The following is a 22,561-nucleotide window of genomic DNA, read 5'->3' on the forward strand; positions in this document are numbered from 1 at the left end:
AATATCACGAGGCTGTAGAACGAACGTCAAGACATGACATGGTAGACCAACTTAACTGGTTGCTAGTTTTACTAGTTCATGTAAACTAATATTTGTAAATCCTTAACATAGAAGAACCGCTCAGAGGGTATGTTGCTTTCTCTTGTAAATTGTAATTGCTAATTTAATGGGATTTTACATGACATAACTGCTGTTAGAACATGGTTGAAACTGTAATTTACTGTCTGGTGTGTTAGTAAGTGTAAACTATAGTAGAATTAGAGAAAAAAACAGACAAAAATAATATCTTGAGGTCAGTTGATGTCACTGAAAAGACACACAGAGACGCAATGCAATCACTGGTTCATAATAACATTTTAATTTTACGCCAAATGCTCAAATATTTATATAGATTTTGGTGCATTAAGTAACATACAATTCTTGAACATGCTTGAGACTTGGTTGATTGGTAAAATTTAGAAAAACGCGTGTGAATATTTAGTGATCTGATGCATTTAACACTTAGTTGAAGTTCACATTTGGTGCAAAAGCTCACGTTAAAGTACTCATAAGGACTACCCATGAATGTTTGGCTTGAACAGTGCAGAACTGCCACAAATCTCCACCATGAATCAATCCAACCAACTCAACCAGGTTAAAAATCGTTTCAGCTCTGCCTTTACAGTTTACTTATTGTTCGTGTTTTATTATTACTTATATGTTTCATCTGTAAGGAAAGACTAATTATGATAAAAGATGAATGTTTACATTTGAATACTTTTCTGGTGTCCCGTTGTTAAACTTCTAAGAAACTTAGGAAATGACAATGAAATATTAACTAAACTTTGTAATTCAACATCCTATAGAAAGTTCCATCCATTTTGATGAGCAATATAATTATCATGTGTGTAACAATAATTTTTTTTCTCAGTGTATTCTTCTTGGTGATTTATTCCTGGTGATGTTTTATTTGGATCTTAAGTAGTAATAACCAGTACTGCATTTTTTTTAAACAATATATAAATGCATGTAAAGTACCTACATATAGCCTATGTCAAATTTTAATAGCAGGCATTCATTAACAGCAAGAAATTGTAACACCCATGTGTGGTGGTGGTGGAGTATTTCAAATATATACTCAACTTGAGTTGATGTGATTAGTTTAGAGCAATAGCAATTGATTACCAGAGTTGTCTATGGCTGTTATTATAACTGATTACTAAATAGCTTCAGGGTGATGATAAAGTGCTCTACAGAAAGACGTGTGAATTTGTAAAACTTGGGTGAAATTCTTCTGACCCAAAAAACAGAGTTCAGTTGACGTCAACAAGTGTCATGTAGGCTATCTGTCTTGCCAATAGTGTATACCTGGAAAGTTTTGGGCTTCCGCCACGCCAGCGTCTTGTTAACACTAACAATGTCAAGTAAGTTAGGGCTAGTGCCTATAATGTGATGACCGTTGGTTACATTGGCAACAACACCAGAAACAGAGGCTTGTGGTACACTCTGGTTTGAGCAATATGCCAAACTAATCTTCTGTTAAATAGGTTACTATTACACATAGTCATCACAAAAATTCAAATATCTATTGTGGTTTGCTGCTGAATGAGCTGATGAGAGTCAAATAGAGTTTGTTTTGGGGTATTGTAAATGTTTGACTTGGTTTTGATAAGCACACGCTATTTGTTAAGTTAACAGTGCCAATGTTATTAACATTGACTGTACTTTTAAAAAGAAGTAGTTACTGATAGGGTTGCTTGGATTTGTAGGCCAGGATACCTCCAGGCCAGCCAGGGCCTCGGCCAGCAACGTCATCGGTTTTGGGCGTGGTCGCAGACCAGTCGGAGGCGTTCGCTTCATCAGCTGGGGTTGCCAGGTCTCTTTAAAATCCCACACTTTCTGTTTTTTTTAAAGATATTTTATCTTTTTCAATTACATATTGGTCATTTGTATCTAAAAACACTTTAACCCCAAACCACGCACTACATTTTGTTATAAATATATTCTAATTAGGTAATTTTGTTGCAGTTTGAAACGGGTCATTATTAAGCCCTGCCTTCTCGGTTAGTGAAAGGGGGATGGTTGGACAAGCCTGGCAACTCAGTGTAAGGTTTCGGCTGCATCACGCAGGTCTGATCGTACGTTGCTCTCGCGTGTTTCATCTACGCTCGTATCAGGTAAATTGGGTAAATTTGAATTTCTTGTTGAATTAAGAGAATATCCGAGCTAAACGCAAACTTCGCCCAGGTTAGCGGGATAGTAACGGTAATTATATCTGATTCTACCCTAATATCTTAATGTGAGTTAGCGATGCTAGCCGGGGAGCTAACCGTCGTGGCTGATAACATGGCGCAGGCTGCGAGGGCCGCTTTTGTTCTTGTGTCTGGGTGCGGTAGAAAGGCACCGAAGGCCGCATGCCTAGTTTAAATTTAATTAGGTCGTTAATTATTAATTCAGCTTATGCGGTTCATTGTAAGACTTTAATATTTATGTAAGTGTGTCAACACAATAAATAGCTAAACACTTTGCGTCGCTAGCCGAGAGCTGTGTTCGCGCTTCTTGTGGAGTGGACGCCTGCTAACACCTCGGGACATTTGGAAATGGACCAACTGTGATAATGTCTTACGACTTATGGGTCTGGAAAATATTGACCTTTGTAGCAGGGAAACACCATAATACTTTTATATTTTATTTCATTATTGTAACGTACTGGTTGATACTCGGAATCGGTCTAAAGATGGCGCTGCTAACTAGCTTTCATAATGGCTAACTGGAACTATACAGGGAATATTTTTCAAAAGAAGATTTCGAGTAAAATACCGATAGCGTTTCTCATGGTGCAAAGAAAAAGCTGTGATTGGCAAAATAAATGAAATAAGTCAGGTTCCGCGGAGACTAAAACATCTGATATTATTTAATCCCAATGTAAGGCATATAAAAGTCTTAAATACGAGCATATTTTGCAGCGTAGGTCTTAAATCCTTACGTTCATTTACCGCTTCCTTTGCAGTATGACCCCCTCTGGGGGTTGTGTTCAAACCTGCAGAAACCCTGCCCTGCAGTGTGTGTGTGTGTAGGAGAGAGAGATAAAATTAATATATTCAACTTATGTAATGTTTCTCCACATGGGATGAAAATTATTTCCAAAGACTTCCATGTAAATCAGGGACACGGTGTGTTCTTTTTTTTAGAATTACCAACACTCACGCAAACAGGTTTTCACGTGGAAAGAGAAACAAAAAGTGGAAGTGGAATGTAGAACTGAATAAATACTGTGGCTCAAGGTTTCTATTGTAGCGTGTGTGTACATGTGTCCTCATGTGTTGTAGCATTTCTTTATATCAAAGTATGCACTGAATATTACTGTTTGTTTTATTTCCCTCAGGGCCTTAGGACCAATCATGGCTGATGAGGGATATGTTGTGCGAATCAGGGGTCTCCCGTGGTCCTGTTCAGTGGATGAAGTACAGAGGTTTTTCTCTGGTAATTATCAATTTGCTATTTAAAAAAAAAAAAAAAATTAATGCGATCAAATATGGTTTGTTAATAATACATTGCAAATGCAGATTGCAAAATCATCAACAATGGAGGCGGCATCCACTTCACCTACACAAGAGAGGGGCGTCCCAGCGGAGAGGCCTTTGTTGAACTGGAGACAGAAGAAGACCTGAAGATTGCTGTGAAGAAGGACAGAGAAACTATGGGTCACAGATACGTCGAGGGTGTGTACAGTCGACAACGAGTCCTTTGTTATAAGTGCTGGATTTGTTTTTCCTCAGATTGCAGTAACTAATTGTTTTTCTTTCCTGCGATGTAGTGTTTAAGTCCAATAATGTCGAGATGGACTGGGTCATGAAGCACACTGGTCCCAACTGTCCAGAGACGGCAGGAGACGGGCTTGTACGGCTCCGAGGCCTCCCCTTCGGCTGCAGCAAGGAGGAGATCGTACAGTTTTTCTCAGGTAAAAATAGCCTTTGTTCAGTGTTCAATTTAAATGTTGGTAATTTATTTTTTTTCTCCTATCTTCCTTTTCTTGTTTCCTTTCTCTTACCGACACTGGCTGCATCTTATTTACAAAGAAGTCAGTACGCCATTGGAAAATGATTACCCATTATACTATTACATAAAGGAATAATAAAATGATTTGGTTTTGCATTGATAGTCAATGAGGAAATGACGCTGGAAAAGGAAGCCAGTTTTACGCTTAAATAGAGGAATTAATTAAGACCCGATGTCTGTTCAAGAGTAGGAAATTGTAATGCAAACCGCCCTTCCCATCGTCGATCATTACCATCCTGAACCCGTGTCATCACCTTTTTCCCCTTTAACTTGGTCTAATCTCTCACATTTTAAAGTTGTTGATCCCTAATGGTAACATATAAATAATGCGATAGGTCCGCCTCATCACCGATATAACCCTCTCTTACCCCAGTACCATTGTTTGTTTTCCCCCATTTCCTCAGCCCTTGTCTTTAAACTGCATATGCCAAATGTTATATTAGTACCTAATAGGCAAACGGTAATTTTACTCATGTCACCCACCAAAACCTTGTTCTCTCTTCATCAACACACCAATACTAGCCCGATATCCCACACAGTGCCCTTTTCCATATTCTTCCTCTATCCTGTCATTTCTATTTTATCCCCAAAATACAGTAACTGTAACTCATTTAAATGGCCAGTCATTGGTTAAAAACTGAACTGGTATGTGTGATGATGTATAGAGTTTTCCATAAGTTTTCTATCTCTCTCTTTAGAGAAAGTTCTTACTGTGATTGGGCATGTGATTTAATATGTCCCCTGCTGGGGTTATCTGTCCTTGGGTTGAAGGGTTGGAAATCGTGCCAAATGGGATAACATTGCCGGTGGACATCCAGGGGAGGAGTACGGGGGAGGCCTTCGTGCAGTTTGCTTCACAGGATATAGCTGAAAAGGCTCTAAAGAAACACAAGGAAAGAATAGGGCACAGGTGGGGATGGTTGGTTGGTTGGCTGGATAAGTTGCTTTTCTTATGGTGTGCACCTTCAACATCTGAACCAAATGCAATGCTGACACTACATTAACCATGGCTACTTTAAGCACATTTGTAATCATTACCACACACATACATGTCAATAGCTGCATTAGATCCAAAGTTTCCACAAATTCACAATCCTCAGTGGGAAGATTAGTGGTTGGGCACCATTAATTAAAAACACAAGACAAAAAATCCTCAATTTGAGTAATTTACACAACAAACCGTGTCTCTTCACTAAACATGAGTCCAGGTTGATAAATGGTAAGGAGTCTCCCTGGTGGTAAAATCAGAGGGCCACTGTACACAAGGATCTGGAGCCCACTGTCACAGGTAATGCTTAGAGTGGGTTGCAGAAGGGCTGGTCTCAAAATCCAGGACAATGGCTGTCATGGCAAGGACACAGGACATTATCGCAACATTGAATCAGATCTCTCAGTTGCTTCAGGTAACCATAAGAAAAGTGTTAAAATCACTTAGGCCCTTATCAATTTGGACAACTTCCTTTTTTCAACTCAGTAAATAATTTTTTTTTTTTTTTTTTTTTTTTTTTTTACTTCATTAACAACTAAGTGCTCAGAGATATTACTACTATGGACTACACCATGACAGCATCTGCAGTTTCACCAGTATTGAGCAAATGCAGTTTTCCTCCATTCCCTGTGCCCTTACTGTGGTATCTCTATGCTCTCAGGTACATTGAAATCTTCAAGAGTAGCCGCGCTGAGGTGCGGACCCATTACGAGCCCCAGCGGAAGCCTATGGGCATGCAGAGACCCGGCCCCTATGACCGGCCCTCTGGCGGTCGAGGCTACAACATGATGGGCCGAGGAGGATCCTATGAGAGAATGCGCAGAGGAGGTTATGGAGGAGGTGGGTGAGAAGCGACTGCGAACGGCTCAGATCAGACTCTGTAGTCTTAACATACGTCACTTCAAGCTAACGGTGCACGAGGGATTAAATAAGATTACAATGTAAAGTCCTGATAAGACCTCGTGTTAATCTGAGCTCTGTATGTTCAGGTGTATCGGATGGACGGTATGGAGATGGGGGCTCTTCCTTCCAGAGCACAACAGGCCACTGCGTCCATATGAGGGGTCTACCATACAGAGCTACAGAGACAGACATCTATAATGTAAGCTGTAGTGTTTTATTTATGTGGTACAGATGTTAAGTTTGTGCATTCACCGCAACCCTCTGGTTAATCTGTCTGTCGTTTTTGTCGTCAGTTCTTCTCACCACTGAATCCAGTGCGGGTCCACATTGAGATCGGCCCAGACGGCAGAGTAACCGGGGAGGCGGACGTAGAGTTCGCAACACACGAAGATGCGGTGGCAGCCATGTCCAAAGACAAAGCCAATATGCGTGAGTTTCCTTGTTTTTCCGAGTCCTGTTTTGAAATGAGAGGTGCTGCCACCTCACCTTTTCAGAGATTCTCATTTATTATGATTTTTCCGCCCTGCAGAGCACCGCTACGTGGAGCTCTTCCTGAACTCAACAGCAGGTGGCAGCAATGGAGCCTACGGCAGCCAGATGATGGGTGGCATGGGTCAGTATTAGTGGGAGATAGGAAGGTCGTTCCTGGCACCCGAGCACAAAACATTAGTGTTGATGTTTTGTTCAACACAAATGCAGACTTCACAACGAAAGTTTAAGCCGGTTTAATGTTTCTCGATCCTAATGTGATTTGTCCCCTCCACAGGGAGCCAGTCGTCTTACAGCGGCGGCCAGCTGAGCTCAGGGTACTCGGGTGGATACAGCAGCCAAGGAAATATGGGAGGCTACAGTGACTATAGTGAGTGTCAACTCTGTAGTCGTTTCTCTACACCCACTCATAAGTGCCATTTATGTATCCATTTTATAATGAAAGAGGCTGAAAGTTAGTCCTTCAAGGACACAAACAACATAATGCAGAAAAAGATGTAATATTTGGATTTTATCAGTTAAAAAGGTTGAATGTTAAATTATCTAGTGAACTTTATGGGGGAAAAAACAGTGTGTATATGTTAATATCTCAGTATCTGTGCCATAGTTAACGCAGCAGGTTATTCTGTGTCCGACTCCTCGGTGAACTCCTCGGTCCTATAGTGTGTATTCTCTCTTTCTTGTTAGGTAACCAGGGCGGGATGGGAAGCAGTTACTACGGCGGCGGTGGAGGAGGCGGCAGCAGAGGCTCGATGAACGGACTGGGAGGGGGATGGGGAATGTAGATTATTTTTCTTTCTCTTTTTTTTCTCCCTTAATTTGATGTTTTTTAACTAAGCATTTTTCTGAAAGGACTGGAAATGTAAGTCTCACCTAGTAAACATAGAATAGGGTCAGGTGAGGTTGTTTTGAAAATTACCGAGGGGTAGGGTTTGTATTTTTTTTAAATCTTCACAGAGATGCGAGAACATCTGTCGTCACAACGAGCGTGTGTCAGAAGTGCTGTTTTGTCTTCCCCATTCCTCTCAGATCGTCAGAAAACGTGCTTTAAATTTTCACCACCCGGATGCATTCTGTTTGTGTGTTAACGTTCTTCAGACACCTGGTTATTTTTATTTTTTTTTTCCTCAAGGTTAACTCATGCTGTTCTGGTGGCTTTTACATTTCAGCGTCTGAGTGCATGAACAAAAAAAAAAAAAAAGTTGTCCGATTTCCTCGTTTCACCTCCTCTGTTTGTGTACAGCGTTTTTTTTAAAGAATTCTTTTTGTTAAAATATTAATCTGGTCGGAGCATGTTTTTGTTTTCTAAAAGTGCGAATGTTGAAGTTGTTTTTTTTTTTTTTTTTTTCTGAATGAGGGCTGTATCAAGAGCAAGTGAATTTCAAATCCGCTACCATGAAGGTTTCTACTGCTTCGAATGCTATTTGTATTTCCTGTGCACAAAGTGAATAAAACTAGTCTGGAATATCTAATTGAAACAAGCGTTGGAAAAACTGGAGACTTTATTCATTTTATCAAATATTGAGGTTAGAAAAAAAAAAAAACTTTTTGGTCACCATTCCCAAATGAAGAAAATGGCTTCGCAGCAGTTGACATGATCCAGAAACCCCAGTTAGAATACATTCTACCATCATTTACGTGATTTTTGCATGTTAAACAGCCGTTTAAAAAAGAAAAGCTGCGTGATAACAGTAACCTTTGATGGGTCCTCAACATAATCTACAATCATGGTTTGAATTAGAAAAACTACACATTTAAAAAGGTCAGTTTGCATACCAAATAGTTAAACTCATTCAAATTTAAGGAAATATTTAATATATTCAAAACATACGTTTCATCTCTAAGCAAAGTCTCCTCATCATGAAGTGTGCATAAATTAAATTAGCTCATCTCAGGTGTTTAAAAATGTGCCGATGTTCAGTAAAGACGTACCTGAATTTCAGGTAACTCAGGCAATGTGAGCACCGAATCACATTTTCCTATGATCCGATGACATTTTTTGTTTTGTTTTTTTTTTTCTCTCTTCCTGGAACAAATCATAGTGAGTGAGTATATGCAGTGTTAGAAAGCGTCCGTAGAAACGCGGCGGGCTTTTCTGTCAGGAGGCCGTGGACGAGCTTCTCTGCAGCAGGAGGGAGTGGCACATGTCGCACACTCTGACGGGCCGAGGGTAGGAGGGCAGGGCCAGCTCGTTGCTAGAGCAGTTGTTGCAGTAGATGTCGCCGCAGTTTCTGCAGTGGTGCTGCAAACAGAGGAGGGGAGGGGGGTGGGGGGGACACACGGCTCGCTGTAATTTCCAATGCAGTAAATTACAGCGTCTTCTTAAGAGAAGACGATCAAACCAAACGCGGTGAAGGAGGAGCCTACCTTTCTACGTGCGATGGAGAACTCCTTCTGGCACTGCTTGCAGTTGGTGGCTTCGTCGTCTTTCAGCCAGGCGTGGCCCTGAGGGTGGACATACGAGACTTTATTTTACGCCAATCAGCCACTTTTTTGCCATTTTGTGCACAGAAGAGCTGAGTATTATTGGAATTTTAGGTTAAAAGGTTTAAGAACCTTTGTTGACTAGGAAGCTTATTCTGTTTAATTGGAAGGAAGCTCTCTCCAAACTGATGAAGAGATTAAGTAGGGACCCCCTACCTATTATATATGTGTTGTATATTAAACTCGGCTTAGTGCTATTTATAAATATACATATTATTATCATTTTGCATTCAATATTAAGCCCTCCTTTATCCTTTCACTAAAATATGTTGGATTCATGTTTTTGAATCATATGTATTTAAAGGAATTAAAAAGGAAATTGGGGTTGTATACACATATGTATATAAAAAAAATGTCTAATCAACCCAAGATTGTCCGACCCCCCTACAGTAACTCCGCAGACCCCCTGTTAAAGACCTATGGATTGGGGAGGATATGAGCCATGTTTATCTAAAAAAAATAAATAAATAGACATACTGTAAGGGCATTGGGAGGTTGGTATGAATGGACAGGAACTAGACTTGACTGTCCGGTGTGTAAATTGTATATAATAAAATGATAAAAAAGACTCAGATCAAAAAAAAGAAAAGTTATAATGAAATTATCCAAGGGTCAGCACAAGAAAACAAAACAAAGAAAAAACGTGCTGGGACATGGCATTTATGCAGCACTATCTGGACATTGTAGCAGTATAAACACATCCCCATGGCAACGACTTGGTCCTCACATCCTGGTACCATATGTTCCACAGTTAAACAGGAAACCCACCCACCCATGTGATGTAAGAGAAAGGGGCCAATTCTGATAATCACGTGACCATTGTAGGCACCTTGAGCGCTGGACAGGGGTCACCATGGGAACCCTGGCAGTAGGCCCCGTAAACAACAAACTGTGTTCTGGTCCTTTTTTTTTAATAAGAATTATGTTTTTGCAGCCATTTGAGCTACACCAGCTCATGTGTTGGATCGCAGCGCATGAAGGCCAGCCTGTGTGCCTCCACGTGCATCACCACTTTTAACAGGTACCGACCGCTGCAGACCAGGATCAGAGTTACAGGTTTGGAGGTGCCCTCACCCTGTCGTCTAGCCATAACAATTTGGCCCTCGTCAAAATCGCGTAAATCTTCCCAATTTTTTTCTACTGCTTCTAACACATCCACCTCGAGGATGATCATCTCCATGATAACGTGACCACTTCAATGGTGTTTACATATATATTGACGTAATTCTTAACATTTTACCTTCAGGGCCTTGTTGACCTCCTTGAAGTCCTCCATCTTCAGTTTAGACCTTTGGTGAATATTTAGACATACAATTAAAAACTCACAACATCAAATATAATTGAGAAATAATAATAATATTAAAAAAATGTACTGACTGGCTAAGATGCAGTCCCATCTCCTGAAGAGCCTGCTCCTGCTGCTCGCACGTCTGCTGCAGCTGCTGCTTCTCCAGCTTCAAGTCCTGCAGCTCCTGCGCCAACAAAAGCAAGAAAATATAACACCACACGCGCACACGCTGGCATTTTAGTTGCCGCAGCCAAGTGAAAGCTGTATCCGACTGACCGAGTGCAGGCCCTGCAGCTGCTGCAGCTGCGTGCGGAGCTCGGCGCTGTTGTCCTGTTCCCGTTGCAGGGCTTTCTGCAAGCTTTGCCTCTGCTCCCTCTCAGTGCGCAGCTCGTTCTCCAAACCCAGCCTGCGCTCAGAGGAGAGAAGCTGTGAGTCCTCGGCTCACCGTGAACTAAGAACTAAGAACAATTTCTGCGAGCTCTGCAAGTTTCGACACTTTTTGACGCAGACAGCAGAAGCTATTCAGTTTCATTTTCAACATACGTTTTGATTTGTTTCAAACCTGCAATTACTTTACAGATTTATTTTTATAAATCCAATAGTGCTAGTAAAAAAAAAGACTGGGAGTCACTCATTACAAGGCAGAAAGTTACTATGATGCCACTAGTCGTGTAACTAATTACTTTTGTTTAAATTGTGCGATTACCTGACTTAATATCTTGTGCAAAATATGGATCTGCAGATTAAATCATGCAAATGCACCTCTCACCCGACTTCACACTGTCACACATGAGTGAATCAGTCAATCAGCACTAACTCACACAATGGCCCAGGTTCAGTAAAGGGCTAAAGTAGTTTTTTTTTCCCTATGAGAATGAAGGCATTGTTCTCCTCTTGAAAGGTTAAGGACCAAAATACACAGCGGGGTAGTGTTCGTGTCGGTGCGAGCACTTCAAACAACAGTGATGTTGTTTGAAGTAAACCGGAAAAGACCCCAGAGACTCGGAGTCTGACGTTTATGAAGCAAGATTATTTTTGTTTAAACACTGAAGAATGCAAGTGTTAAAGTTTTAATCAGATCCAGACGCCCTTAATTTCTTTCTTTGGAAAGTTTGTTCCACCATTACTGAAAATTATGTCTTTTTATTCTTTTAATACTGAGAAAATGTTCTGTGTGCATTAGCAAGAGAACTAAAGGTGATATTTAAAAGTTACGGATAAGTAACTAATTACTTTTTAAATGCGGTAACTGGCAACTGGAGCTAATTTTCTTGCTCTGTTTTACAGACAGTCAGTCTTTAAGGTCCAATGTATATACAGTAAATATATTGAGAAGATATACATTAAAGCTAATTTACATGGTATGAAGTGTCTATCTATCTACCTATCTATCTATCTGTGCTACACTTTAATTTCTTTCATGATTCTGTGCTCTGCCACATTTTATTTATCCATCTCGGCGTGTGTCTTAACCTCGTTGTGTCCAGGTCCGTCAGTTGTTTCTGCAAAGCGTCCACTTTTCCTTCCAGCTCCAGCTTCATGTCCTTGTCCGACTGGTCGCTCAGCTTCCGCTCCTTCTCCGTGTTCTGTAGTCTGGCCAAGAACGTCAATTCAAAAGTGCGTTACTTATTATTTAACACGCGGCAGCTGCCGCGTAGCACGTGGCATCGCTTACCTCTGCTCTATCTCCAGCATGGCCTGCTCCATGTCGTTCATCTTCTGTTCGAGCTGCAAAGCCTCCGCCTGCTTTTTCTCTGCCTGTCGTTCCGAGTCCTAAAAAAAAAACGCGCCGGTTGGGTTAAGCGTCTGAAATGTCCGAGCGTGCGAGAAGAAAAAGGAAGGCTTCTGCGCTTACCTGAGCTTTGTGGAACATTTGAAGGTTCAGAGCCTTGACTTGGTCGAGCTGGACCCGCAGCGCTGCCAGCGCGTCCTGCTTCTCGTGCGTGTCCTTCTCCAGCAGCTTCATGGCCACCTCCATCTCCTGCTTCAGCCCCACCTGGAGCTCCAGCTCGTGCTCCAGCTCCTAACGTCGTCCGCGGGAAACATAACAGTCAGGGTCTCGTCACGGACACTTCCTGCTCCTGGCTACGGTGCATTCTAGCACCACCTTTTTGATACCAGACCTGGCGGATGCGCTTCTCCTCCTTGTACTGCTTCCACACCACACTGTACATCTCATCCAGGCCTTGTCGGGTCTGTTTGTACGTCTCCAGCTCCACCTGGCTGTCCTGAAGGGCTGCCTGGAGACCGATACAGCCTGGTTATTTTTTTAAATAAAGAGCGATTTACCTACGAGTTATCTGTATCTGCTTTCAAACCTCTTCCTTCTTCTGGCTGCACTGCACGATGGACTCATTCTCCTTCCTCAGCTGTTCGTGTTCCTCTCGCAGAGAGTTGATTCTGTCCGTAGCTGCTGTCAGCTGAGGAGGGGTAAAAACACACACGTTTTCCAGTCAGGGAAACGCTCAGGCTGCATCAACAAATTCATGGCGGCATCAGAATCGCACGGCTCGACGCCTGACCTCTTCTACCAGTTTGCTGTTGGTCTTCTCCAAAGAGTCCATCTTGGCCTGGAGGTCAGTGACGGTGCCACTGAGGTGACGGTTCAACTCCTCGATGTAGTGCTTCTGATCCAATATGGCTGTCATCTTGGAATCACTGAAACGGAGTGGGAATTAAAAGGTGAACGCACAGTCCGAGCTGCTACAAGTACAACTACAACAACAACCCAGAGCGTGGACGAGATCTGAAACTGGGCACTACTCACTCTTTCTGAGTCTCGCTGTTGGCAGGGTCTTTCAGATAAAGGGAGAAGTCAATAACTCCCACCTACACGGGAGAGACAGACGGGTCGCTGTGTGTTCTGACTGACTTGTTACTCTGGGGAGGAGGCAACTGCTGCCTGTTTAAAACTTACCTGAGAATCCATATCCTCCCCTTTAATGCAGAGATTAGCGTCAATAACATTGAGGCCCACCAGAAGACCCCCGATCACCGCGCCCTCCTCCTCCATCATCAAGGCTCCAGAGTCATAAAACTCACTAGGGGATAAAAAAAAAAAAAAAAAAAAGGATAAGTATGTTTACATCACAGTAGAAAAGGCTCCTAATGGAGGCCACATTCAGATTTTGCATTAACATCCATACTGGGTGTGATTTAAAAAACTTACCGATACTATAAAGTAAAAGTGAAGCGTATTTCTTCAACTAAATCAAAAACTCAAATACTAAATGTGACCTGTTTGAACAAACAGACCCTATTGTATCTGATACGCCTCATGTCCTGCACTCTGAATACATTTTACTCAAATCAGGAAGCAGGTACAGGGTTCCTCTATGTACAGTCTGTAGAGTCTGAGGTCATGTGATGTCGAATTTGCGCTGAAAGCACTTTTTACCTGATCCCATTTTTTCGTTCTCATTCCGGGTGCATGACTGGAATGTGACACATGACACATGAAGACACTCTGACAATGACCCATTGTCTTTATCTACCTTTATAACCTGAGATTTTTCTGTCCCTGCTTTAGCTGCACAGTGACTGAGATTACAGAGCTTGTAAAAGTTTCCAGGGTTCATTTCTAATCCGAGCTCTGTGCAGGCCTCTAAAACAAATAACAAAAAGGTGGAGATGAATGAATCACCTGTTCGTGGTTGCGACACCGCGATAGCGATCCACTAGGGACGGTGGTTGCGTGTAAAATCATATGCACCTAAAATTAGGTTGTTTATTTGCATACAGTGTGCACAGCTGACTGCGCGTCCCGACTGCTGGCTGGGCACGCGTGTGAACACACACGTACTTTAAGCAGGCCACTTGCATTCAGGCCGCCCTGGTGAGGCGTTCGTGTAATAGGGCCCTGGGGATTGCTTCAACCCACCTCAGGAGGTCCTTCTGGTCCAGCAGGGCCTTCAAGTAGTCGGCCACTTTCTTCTGCATGAGCGCCAAATGCAACCAAGCCCGTCCTCTCCCCAAACCGGTCCTGAAAAAGAGCATACCAGGAGGATTCCTCCGTCACACGTGTGTGTCACAGCTTTAGGGGAACATGATTCACGGCCGCGTACTTAATGCCGGGAAGGTCTCTGGCACTTGTGGCAATGTTGACAGACTCTGGACACAACTTCTCAACCAGCTCCAGAGGTCCCCATATGGACTTGTTCTGACCGATGAAGGATTTCTTGGCTGAAAAAAAGCAAAAAAACACATTTCTGAATGCTCCTGTTTCTCTGCATGACATGTAATTAACTTCCAGCAGCTCAGTGTGCTGGCTCACCTTTAAGCCCGTGTTTGAGACAGTGCTCCAGGACGACAAAGAACTGCTGCAGGGGAGGGTAGTCCGAGTCCAGCGTCCTGCCGAGACTCAGGGAGGACTGAATCAACACTTTGATGCTGAGCTTCATCATGCTGAGCAGGTTGGACCTCTCTATTGCCATGTGGTCTTTGGGGGGCAGAGCTGTGATGGGAGGCAGAGATTGCACCAGTCAGCAAACAGGTGGAGGCTTTTGTGCATAAAAGGCAGAATGGACACAGTCACATGAAAAAAAGAAGCAGGAGAAGCAGAAGTGAGACCTCGTGCACAAGAGGAAGTATCTTTGGTGAGATGTTTACAAGTTTAATGGAAAATGTCCACTAGCTGTCAAGTCAGTTTTAGTCACATACCGGGGAGCATCTTTGAAGTGCTGTTCAGATCATTTTCGGGGTCCCTCTCCGTAGGGGAGCTCGCCACTGAGGACCCCACTGAGGGCTTCCTGGGGGCAGCAGCGTAGCTCATCCCGCTGCTAATCGTCTCCGTGGCCTTGCGAGCGAGAGACAGGATCGGAGCCGACCAGCTTGTCTCTGCAACCGGGGCCGGCGCCGGGGCCGACTTCTCGGTCCAGTCCTGGCCGTCGGTGCCGTCGGTGCCGCCGGGCTCGACGTCCGCCGCGGCCTCCGAAACTTGGGGCTCATGTATCTGCTGGGTTTCTTCACGATCCTCAACAGCTGTGTTTACTTCCCCCGCCTCGTCGGCCATGTTTGTCCCCCCTCCCCTTCTGTCTCCGTGTTCACGTGACCGGATCAGCTCAAGCACGCGCACAGTAGGAACTAGCGGTGGGCGGGTCGATCCAAACTTCCATCATATCGATACCAACGCCGACAGAGACGTCGATCGATACCTGCAGCTTCTCTCTTGTGAGAGTGCCGGGTGTAATTCCGAAAATGAAACGACAGCAAGTTGCACTATTTGTAAAAAGATACAGTGGTTCCATAAGAAACTTGTACAAGCATAAAAATGAATGGAAAAGAAAACACAGAGCTAAAGAAACGGAGAGCAGGGTTTATTTTACTTTCTAAATGCTTGAAAGAGAGAAGTGCAACGAAGGGAGAAATATAGTTTTATATTTGTATTGTAGTTCCTGGACAGTCTGCCTGGAAAAAAAAAAAAAAAAAAAAAAAAAAAAACTTTTTTATTTATTCTCGAGTGATAATTGTGTGTCATTTCTGAACAAAAACTTTGTGATAATAAAGTATTTCCCTTATTAACTGTATCAAACCGATTAATAGTCCAAAAGGATACATTACATAATATAATATAACATATAACAATATAATATAACACTTAAAGGTCATGAAAATACAGATTGATTCAAATTGGTGATGGCCACCTTAAAGTTTAAAAATCATAGTCGTCATCTGTATCGGTATCGGCGATATTGGCCCTGTATTCGTTTGGTATCAGGTCGATACCAAGTCTTGCGATATCGCTAAAAACTTTGTTCTTCTTGGATTCATTAACGGGTAGTGACCGCATTATCGCCACCTACTGTTTGTAGTTTATTTCACACTATTTACATGACATGCATTTTGTAATTGTATACAAAGAATCCTTTAAACGTGGAGTTGCCCTTTTTGTTTGTTTGCTTGTTTGTTTTTATTCTATTATGTGGGGTCCGGTTTCCCACAAATAACAGACAATGCATTGGTCAGATATCCTTAACATCATACAAGCAGATATATAATAGACATAAAGTAGACAATTCCAATATTCTGGTTACATTAGATTAGTAGTTACAGTCAATATACAACAATGCATCTGCGCAACGCTTATTGAGAGAAATAAATAGATGAAATAAGATACAAGTAACATTCACAATTAATATTCCTAACATAATTTGTTAAACATACATTGATATGGAGATATCAGTACTGGACCAAATGGACAGTATTTTCTTCATTGTATGTACATACATGCATACATACTTTCTTATACTAATACTATACTTTCTTATACTATACTATACTTTTCTTTGTCTGTCTCTGATGTTTGCCTGTCTTACTTACTATGCACAAAACGTGTATAAACATGACTTACAACATTTCTAGAAAAGGTTTTGGGAAAACAAACATTTTCTAAACATTAAAAAAGTCCAAATGCGTAGACTACTACTGATTAAAAAAAAAAAAATGTGTGTGACGACGTCAACCACATGCCTTGGCAGTCTGGTAACCGCTGTGCAAACAATGTTATCAACCAGGACAAAGACGCAATCCCTAGACGTAGCACGAGGTGGCGCATGCAGGCTGTGTGCCATCTCCACGTGGGCCCCCCTCTTCAGTCCCTCTCCAGTTTAATCCATGTCAAATAGCTTCCCTTTTTTCTTTCAGTGATCACTCTGATCATTTTGCTTTGAACTGATCTAAAAAGGAACAATTCTACTCGTGTGCTGTAAATGTGTGTGTCTCTGTGTGTGCTTACGTACAGGACTTATCTGGATCAAACAAAACTGAATCCACAGACTCACGTGATAACAGCAAACATGATTTTTGTTCTACATTTGTATTATATTTACTTTCTTTTTTAATTTTGGGGAATGTTTTTTATATGTTTCTGTCAATTTATTTGCCCGGAACCTCCGAAAATCAAGTAGATTGAGGTATTCTGACAAACCACGAGGCAGCATTCAAGCTACTGAAGTCATTTAAAATAATAATAATAATAATGTTTGATGGGTCAGAACTTTAAAAAGAAAGACGTATTAATATTAAATGTTAATATGCCAGTGAGGGAATTATCTCCTTCGCAGTTGCCATGCTGTGTTATACACTATATTACATAGCAGGCAAAAACACATCTACACATAACCAAGGGAGTAGTCCATCCGGGTGGTACCAGCCTACCATGTGGCCATAATTCGAGTTTCTCACCAACGATTCACCAGCAAATTACATCAAACAAACTAAGGACGGGCAATTCACACATCAATACTAATTGATTGGCGTAGTGTACTTTTTATAACACCGGTTAGGCTTATAAAACTTAGATCATCAGTCCCTGTATCACCATCTGTGGGCAGTCTCTGTAGGCGTGGTATCCATAAATACCGCAGAGCCTCTCTCCGTGCGCTCTTTCACACCGCTCCGCTCGGGCAGGCTTGACGCACAAGCCCTCACGTAACAACGAAGAGATCGCAAACAGGTGGACTTAATTCACCCAAAAACAAAATAATAATAACAAACCAAAAAAATAAAAAAGAAAGAAAAGAAAACAGCAAAAGGGGAAGGATTAGGAAGGAAACAAGCGGAATACATTTATTTTTTTTTCTAAAAGTCACTGGAAGTTTTTGGCATCATGAGGATTTTCTTCGTTGCGCTCCTGCTGGTTCATGCCTTGGGTACGTATCGCGCTCATGTATGATAACCAATGCGTTTTAAGTTGGAGAAACGTATTTCTCAGGCGGCTGCCTTTTTCCCCTTTTCCTTTGCCCCCCCTCCATTGCGTCTTCTTCTAGTCTACCTGTCTCCTTTTCGCTGTCCGTGAAGAAGCCTCTCTGAGCGTTGCCCGAGAGCTGTTAGGCGTCCTGTAAACTTGTAATCTTTAAGGCAACGGTTTTCATGATGCCAGGCTATTCGGGAGCTAATGGGGTCATCTCTCTATTTTAGAGCATGCTTTATGTAACTGGATACATTTATTTTTAACTCATATTCTTGCCTGACATTAGCTAACTGTCTGTTCATGCATTTTGTGCGCCTGTATGAGACAGATGGGGGTAGGATGTGTGCCAACATTTTTCTCTTCCAAAATCCCAAACTCCTAATCCAAGGGAGGACTTTCTAGTTGCAGTCTCCCTCCTGCTTGAGTGCCGCCGAGCAAGGCACGGCACACATATCAGCCACTGAGAGCCGTGCCCTCTCCCTCTGAGGGTTTCCTAACCAGGGCTCAGCTGTGCAATAACTTAGAGGCAAAGATCAGAGTCTAGCCTCCTTTCCCGCAACATGTTTCAACTTGTCCCTAGCGGTCCGCCCACCTAGAAACTCTAACCTGAGGGAGAGTTTCTGTGCTACTGATGTCTATGCCGTGCATCGCATGCAAAGGTTAACGTGTCAAACTCTTCCTTTCCCTCCTCTAGCGGTGTCCAGACTGGTCAGCGGCGCTGCCGTCGGCAGGTATGAGGACGACAAGCAGCAGCACACGTCCGTCATCAACTTGTCGGACGCAGCCAAAGACAGGAGGGTAGAGGAGGAGAGCAGAGGCGTGGATGCCACCACAGTGGATTATGGGCAGACAGTCGAGGCGGCGGAGTATGATGATGATGAGTATTACTATGAAGACGAGGATGAGGAGGGCCTGTCTGGAGACTACGACGTGGAAATACCAAGAGGTGAGGGGAATCATTTTTGCAATTTCCACAGATTTCTTTTTGTACACAAAGAGGAAAACTGAAGCTAATTTGTTTGTCTTCTTACTTGCTTAGTCGCCATGTCGAGCAAGCCCAAAGACCCGTCTGGCGTCCTGGAGGCCGAGAGCACCGAAGGAACGAGAAAGAAGGGAAAGGGAAGAAAGAAGGGGAAAGGCAAGGGGAAGAAGAGGAATCCCTGCCTGAAGAAGTATAAGGATTTCTGCATTCACGGCACCTGCCAGTACCTGAGGGACATCCGCGCCCCGTCCTGTGTGTAAGTACGACCGCCGCGTCTTCCTGCACAACATCCGGCGCCGCAAGCCTCTCAATTGCAAATGACTCAACCGGTTTTCCTCTGTCCTCCCATTCAGGTGCCACCCAAATTACTCCGGCGAGAGGTGCGAGTTCATCACACTGCCCGTCCACGTCACGCCCCCCGGATACAGCAGGACAACGGCCCTGGCGGTGGTGGCGGTGGTGCTGTCATCCATCTGCCTCACCATCATAGGACTTTTGTTAATGCTCAGGTGGGTAAAACACTCGCACACAGCTACAAACACGAACCAATAACAAGAACAAGAACAGTCCGATTGAACCTCTCTTGTTTCTAACAGGTTTCACAAGCGGGGAGCGAACGATGTCGAGAGTGACGAGAAGGTCAAGCTAGGGTTAGAATCCAACCACTGAAGAGACAAAGAGAGGTGAGGACCTACAAACATCTGCCCCGGTCAACATGTGCGTTATTCTTTGTTGCTTGAATGAGAAGCTCACGTTCTTTCTTTTTCTTTGTTTCTTCTGCCTGCAGGAAAAGATGCAGAAATTCTACCTCAAAATAGAAAAAGAGAACCGCAACAGGAGGTCCGAGGCGAGACATGAACGTACGTGAAGAAGGGAACGGAAGGTGTCCTGCCCGGCGTTCTGCCAGACGTTCAGATAAAAGAGCGGGCAGCTGAACGTATTCCCGGTGGCCTCGGAAGAAGAAGAAGAAGAAGACGGCCTGACTGGAACTGGAATACTAAAGAAAAAACACAAAAAAACAAGAAAAATAAAATTAAAATAAAAATAAAAACCAAAGGCCCAGAGGATGGACTGGAGATGGGAAGAGCGTTTGGGCGGCGAGCACGAAGGGACGAGAAGGCGGAAACATGTCTACACTCTGCGCTGCTTCTTGACTGTGTGAAAAGAAAAGGAACTGAAATTCTCAATCGGGATTTTTGATTTTCTCTCCCAACAGACAGCATTTTATATCGCCCTGCACAAGGCCATTTTTTGTTGTTTTGTTTTTTGTTTTTTTCGTTTTTTTTTTTTGTGTGTGTGTATATTGTCAACAATATATTTATAATTTTAATTTATTTATTTATGTTAACTATATTTATGGAGATTTTTAACCACCTTGTGCAGTTTTTAAAATAATAATGTTACAACTGTTTTTTGTATTTCTTATTGGACAATATTTATTTATGAAACATAAAATCAGACATTGCAGACGCTCCGAGTAATTTCGCGAGGAGAAGCTGCAATGCGTAAATATCTGACTTTTGACTCCAATCTAGGCACTCACTAGATGATCAATAGCACTGTGATTAATAAATTGATCATTGAATAGACTGTTTTTTTTTTTTTTTTAATTATTGACGATAGTTTTAAACGAGAGCGAGGCTTTTTAGTAGCGGCCTGCTCACACTCACACATTTACAAATACTCACGCCGGCTTCAGCAGCTGTGGGTTCACGGCTCATCAGTATTGGTAATGAGGGACGCGGGCCAGCCCTCGCTCTTCCATTTTTTTCCCCACCCGACCTTATCCTGCAGGTTCGGGGGATGTTCAGGCCACGTTAGCCTTCGCGTCCTGCCTCAGATTTAAGGTGACGCATCGACATACTTGTAAGGTCATCGCATCACGGTGCGCCGGCTTCTTCGTATTGATGAGCTCTCGGCATGTGTATTGCTAAGAATCTTTTTTTTTTAAAAAAAAACAAAAAACAAAAAAAAAAAGGGAGTCAAAAATCAAATGCACTGTAAGCAAGGATTGGTTATAAACTCGTTGTCATGTCTTACCATCATTAGAGGAGAAATGTTAAGCTGTCAAAGGAAGAAATAAATGTGAATTCAAGTGTTCTGCCCTTTCAAATCCTGCCTTGCAGTTTTTTGAAGTGATTTATAATTGTGATTTTTTTTCAGAGCAGAATAAAAAAAGAAAAAGAAAGAAACGATTTGTGCTTTTGCCGTTTCTCTTGCATCCACCTCGCTGCTCTTAACATCAGCAGGGGCCCTCACATGTCGAGCTGAAAGATCAGTCAAGTGAGGTCAAGTTTATTTTCGCTCTTTCGTTCGCTTCCTGAGTGTGACCACGCAGCCGTGAATGTCCGGCTAATGATAACGCCGGTATGTTCTTTTGCCCCCCCTCCGCCCCCCCGTAATTATAGTAAACATAATATTTTTACTCCCCCCACCCCCGTGGCTGATATGCAAGCCACCGCTTTTAACCAAAGCACCTGTATCCTGGCCATTAGTGCTTTTACCGTGTGTTCAGCGCTCGAAAGCCAAATATTTTTAGTCGGCACAGTCTCGATATGGACTCAGCAAGCCTTCCCATGTATGTTTAATTCTGGTTATCTGGCCCGGGTCGTGGAAATACATACAAAAGGCTGTTAAAACACATTTCTCTCTTCCAGTTCAACAAATGAAGCCCATGTTTGTCGGAGGCCTTTCTCATCTGGGCCACATGAAAGACGAACGCATTATTCATTTCATGTGTTGGCAACGGCATCATCGGTCTCGCTGACAGATCAGTCATGCTGCGTGTAATGAGCGCGGCTCGCGGGCTTCGCTGTGTGCGCGCCGGGGCCTCTGGGAACAGATGTGGGGCGTGTGAGCCGGGGAGCACCTGACGATCGGCCACAACACATCACGCCACAGCGCCGCACGCCATTACTCACAAAGCCAACAGATGTCATGTTCAAAGACGCACCACCAAGCGTAACATCTGAGACCTCAGCCGGCCCCCGAACTGCCACAGGGTTCAGAGAGACCGCACACGGCAAATCCCGGGAAGCAAAAAGAAACAAAAAAAAAAAAAGTGCAGTCATGTGTGCCGCACGCAGGTTTAATAATGGAGGTAAGGACGGTCAAAAGACGCAGCTGGACTCAAAAGGCAGGTTGAGACGCAGCCAAATGTTAGTCACCCCTTGAGTTCGACTCCTACACGGATGTTGTTACATCGGCATTGTGTGTGTGTGTGTGTTTGTGCGGTAGGGTAATGCCTCAGCGGTGACTCTATGTGGGCTGCAGGGGTTAACCGAACCATTACAAGCAAGAATCCACGGCAAAACATGCATGTTTGCTGTCTGTGGGTAAGATTCCCATACTTTCTATATATACTGAACAAACAAGATGCTTAAGGACTCCCATGTTCACGCTGGAGGGTGGCAGCCAGAGACAGATGTTCAACTGAAATATAAGGGTGTGGCACCAGATTCAGAACTCGTGTGTTGAGAAACAGCACTTTAGATTATGACACTCTCGTTTTCAGGGGGGGGCGAGAGGGATATGCTGACAGCTGTTATTTCTCAACTGCGAAAAAACGTTTCTTATGCGCTAACGCACATGTGTGTGCGCGCGCGCGTGTTTGCATGTGCGACGGGAGCTGGTCATTTACAGTAGTGGAGCCACCTAATCCTGGCCTCTCAATGTCAAGTAGCAGAGCGCACAGAAATA

General features: G+C 43.1%; 3 protein-coding genes across 6 annotated transcripts; 2 read left to right on the plus strand and 1 right to left on the minus strand.

Annotated features, from left to right (window-relative positions):
• Positions 1 to 106: 106 nt before the first annotated feature.
• Positions 107 to 7,899, plus strand: hnrnph1 (heterogeneous nuclear ribonucleoprotein H1). 3 transcript variants are annotated; one of them, XM_047584896.1, is made up of 11 exons: positions 107 to 127; positions 3,365 to 3,462; positions 3,546 to 3,701; positions 3,797 to 3,940; positions 4,810 to 4,948; positions 5,688 to 5,866; positions 6,016 to 6,128; positions 6,223 to 6,358; positions 6,459 to 6,542; positions 6,696 to 6,788; positions 7,106 to 7,899. In XM_047584896.1, the coding sequence occupies exons 2-11, from the start codon at positions 3,381 to 3,383 to the stop codon at positions 7,201 to 7,203; spliced, it is 1,224 nt and encodes a 407-aa protein (XP_047440852.1). In that variant the 5' UTR covers positions 107 to 127; positions 3,365 to 3,380; the 3' UTR covers positions 7,204 to 7,899. The 3 variants fall into 3 exon arrangements, with proteins under 3 accessions (XP_047440852.1, XP_047440851.1, XP_047440853.1); XM_047584895.1 differs by lacking the exon at positions 107 to 127 and adding an exon at positions 2,038 to 2,156; XM_047584897.1 differs by lacking the exon at positions 107 to 127 and adding an exon at positions 2,038 to 2,156 and having other exon boundaries at positions 7,102 to 7,161.
• Positions 7,218 to 15,242, minus strand: rufy1 (RUN and FYVE domain containing 1). Of its 2 annotated transcripts, none has more exons than XM_047584892.1 (17): positions 14,850 to 15,242; positions 14,464 to 14,643; positions 14,255 to 14,372; positions 14,071 to 14,172; positions 13,108 to 13,231; positions 12,958 to 13,019; positions 12,713 to 12,848; positions 12,509 to 12,610; positions 12,314 to 12,430; positions 12,046 to 12,213; positions 11,866 to 11,963; positions 11,664 to 11,783; positions 10,467 to 10,596; positions 10,280 to 10,374; positions 10,143 to 10,191; positions 8,786 to 8,863; positions 7,218 to 8,660 (listed from the first exon to the last, which is right to left on the minus strand). In XM_047584892.1, exons 1-17 carry the CDS (start codon positions 15,199 to 15,201, stop codon positions 8,517 to 8,519), a joined length of 2,175 nt encoding a protein of 724 aa, XP_047440848.1. In that variant the 5' UTR covers positions 15,202 to 15,242; the 3' UTR covers positions 7,218 to 8,516. The 2 variants fall into 2 exon arrangements, with proteins under 2 accessions (XP_047440848.1, XP_047440849.1); XM_047584893.1 differs by having other exon boundaries at positions 14,464 to 14,689; positions 14,850 to 14,999.
• A 2,312-nt stretch (positions 15,243 to 17,554) lies between these two features.
• Positions 17,555 to 21,054, plus strand: hbegfa (heparin-binding EGF-like growth factor a). The gene is made up of 6 exons (XM_047585725.1): positions 17,555 to 17,839; positions 18,575 to 18,826; positions 18,920 to 19,118; positions 19,216 to 19,371; positions 19,459 to 19,545; positions 19,650 to 21,054. The coding sequence occupies exons 1-5, from the start codon at positions 17,797 to 17,799 to the stop codon at positions 19,529 to 19,531; spliced, it is 723 nt and encodes a 240-aa protein (XP_047441681.1). The 5' UTR covers positions 17,555 to 17,796; the 3' UTR covers positions 19,532 to 19,545; positions 19,650 to 21,054.
• The last annotated feature ends 1,507 nt before the right edge of the window (positions 21,055 to 22,561 follow it).

Source organism: Mugil cephalus, chromosome 5, assembly GCF_022458985.1.
Source record: "Mugil cephalus isolate CIBA_MC_2020 chromosome 5, CIBA_Mcephalus_1.1, whole genome shotgun sequence".
In the NCBI taxonomy this organism is placed as follows: domain Eukaryota; kingdom Metazoa; phylum Chordata; class Actinopteri; order Mugiliformes; family Mugilidae; genus Mugil; species Mugil cephalus.

Excerpts from the sequence above, each read along its gene's own strand:
- hnrnph1 (XM_047584896.1), top strand. The coding sequence starts at position 3,381 with ATGGCTGATGAGGGATATGTTGTGCGAATCAGGGGTCTCCCGTGGTCC. Across the intron at positions 6,543-6,695 it reads CCAGATGATGGGTGGCATGG|GGAGCCAGTCGTCTTACAGC; the intron begins GTCAGTATTAGT and ends TCCCCTCCACAG. Across the intron at positions 6,789-7,105 it reads GGGAGGCTACAGTGACTATA|GTAACCAGGGCGGGATGGGA; the intron begins GTGAGTGTCAAC and ends CTTTCTTGTTAG.
- rufy1 (XM_047584892.1), bottom strand. The coding sequence starts at position 15,201 with ATGGCCGACGAGGCGGGGGAAGTAAACACAGCTGTTGAGGATCGTGAA. Across the intron at positions 14,644-14,849 it reads CACTTCAAAGATGCTCCCCG|CTCTGCCCCCCAAAGACCAC; the intron begins GTATGTGACTAA and ends CTCCCATCACAG. Across the intron at positions 10,375-10,466 it reads AGCTGCAGGGCCTGCACTCG|GAGCTGCAGGACTTGAAGCT; the intron begins GTCAGTCGGATA and ends TTGTTGGCGCAG.
- hbegfa (XM_047585725.1), top strand. The coding sequence starts at position 17,797 with ATGAGGATTTTCTTCGTTGCGCTCCTGCTGGTTCATGCCTTGG. Across the intron at positions 17,840-18,574 it reads CCTGCTGGTTCATGCCTTGG|CGGTGTCCAGACTGGTCAGC; the intron begins GTACGTATCGCG and ends TCCCTCCTCTAG. Across the intron at positions 19,372-19,458 it reads GGACTTTTGTTAATGCTCAG|GTTTCACAAGCGGGGAGCGA; the intron begins GTGGGTAAAACA and ends TGTTTCTAACAG.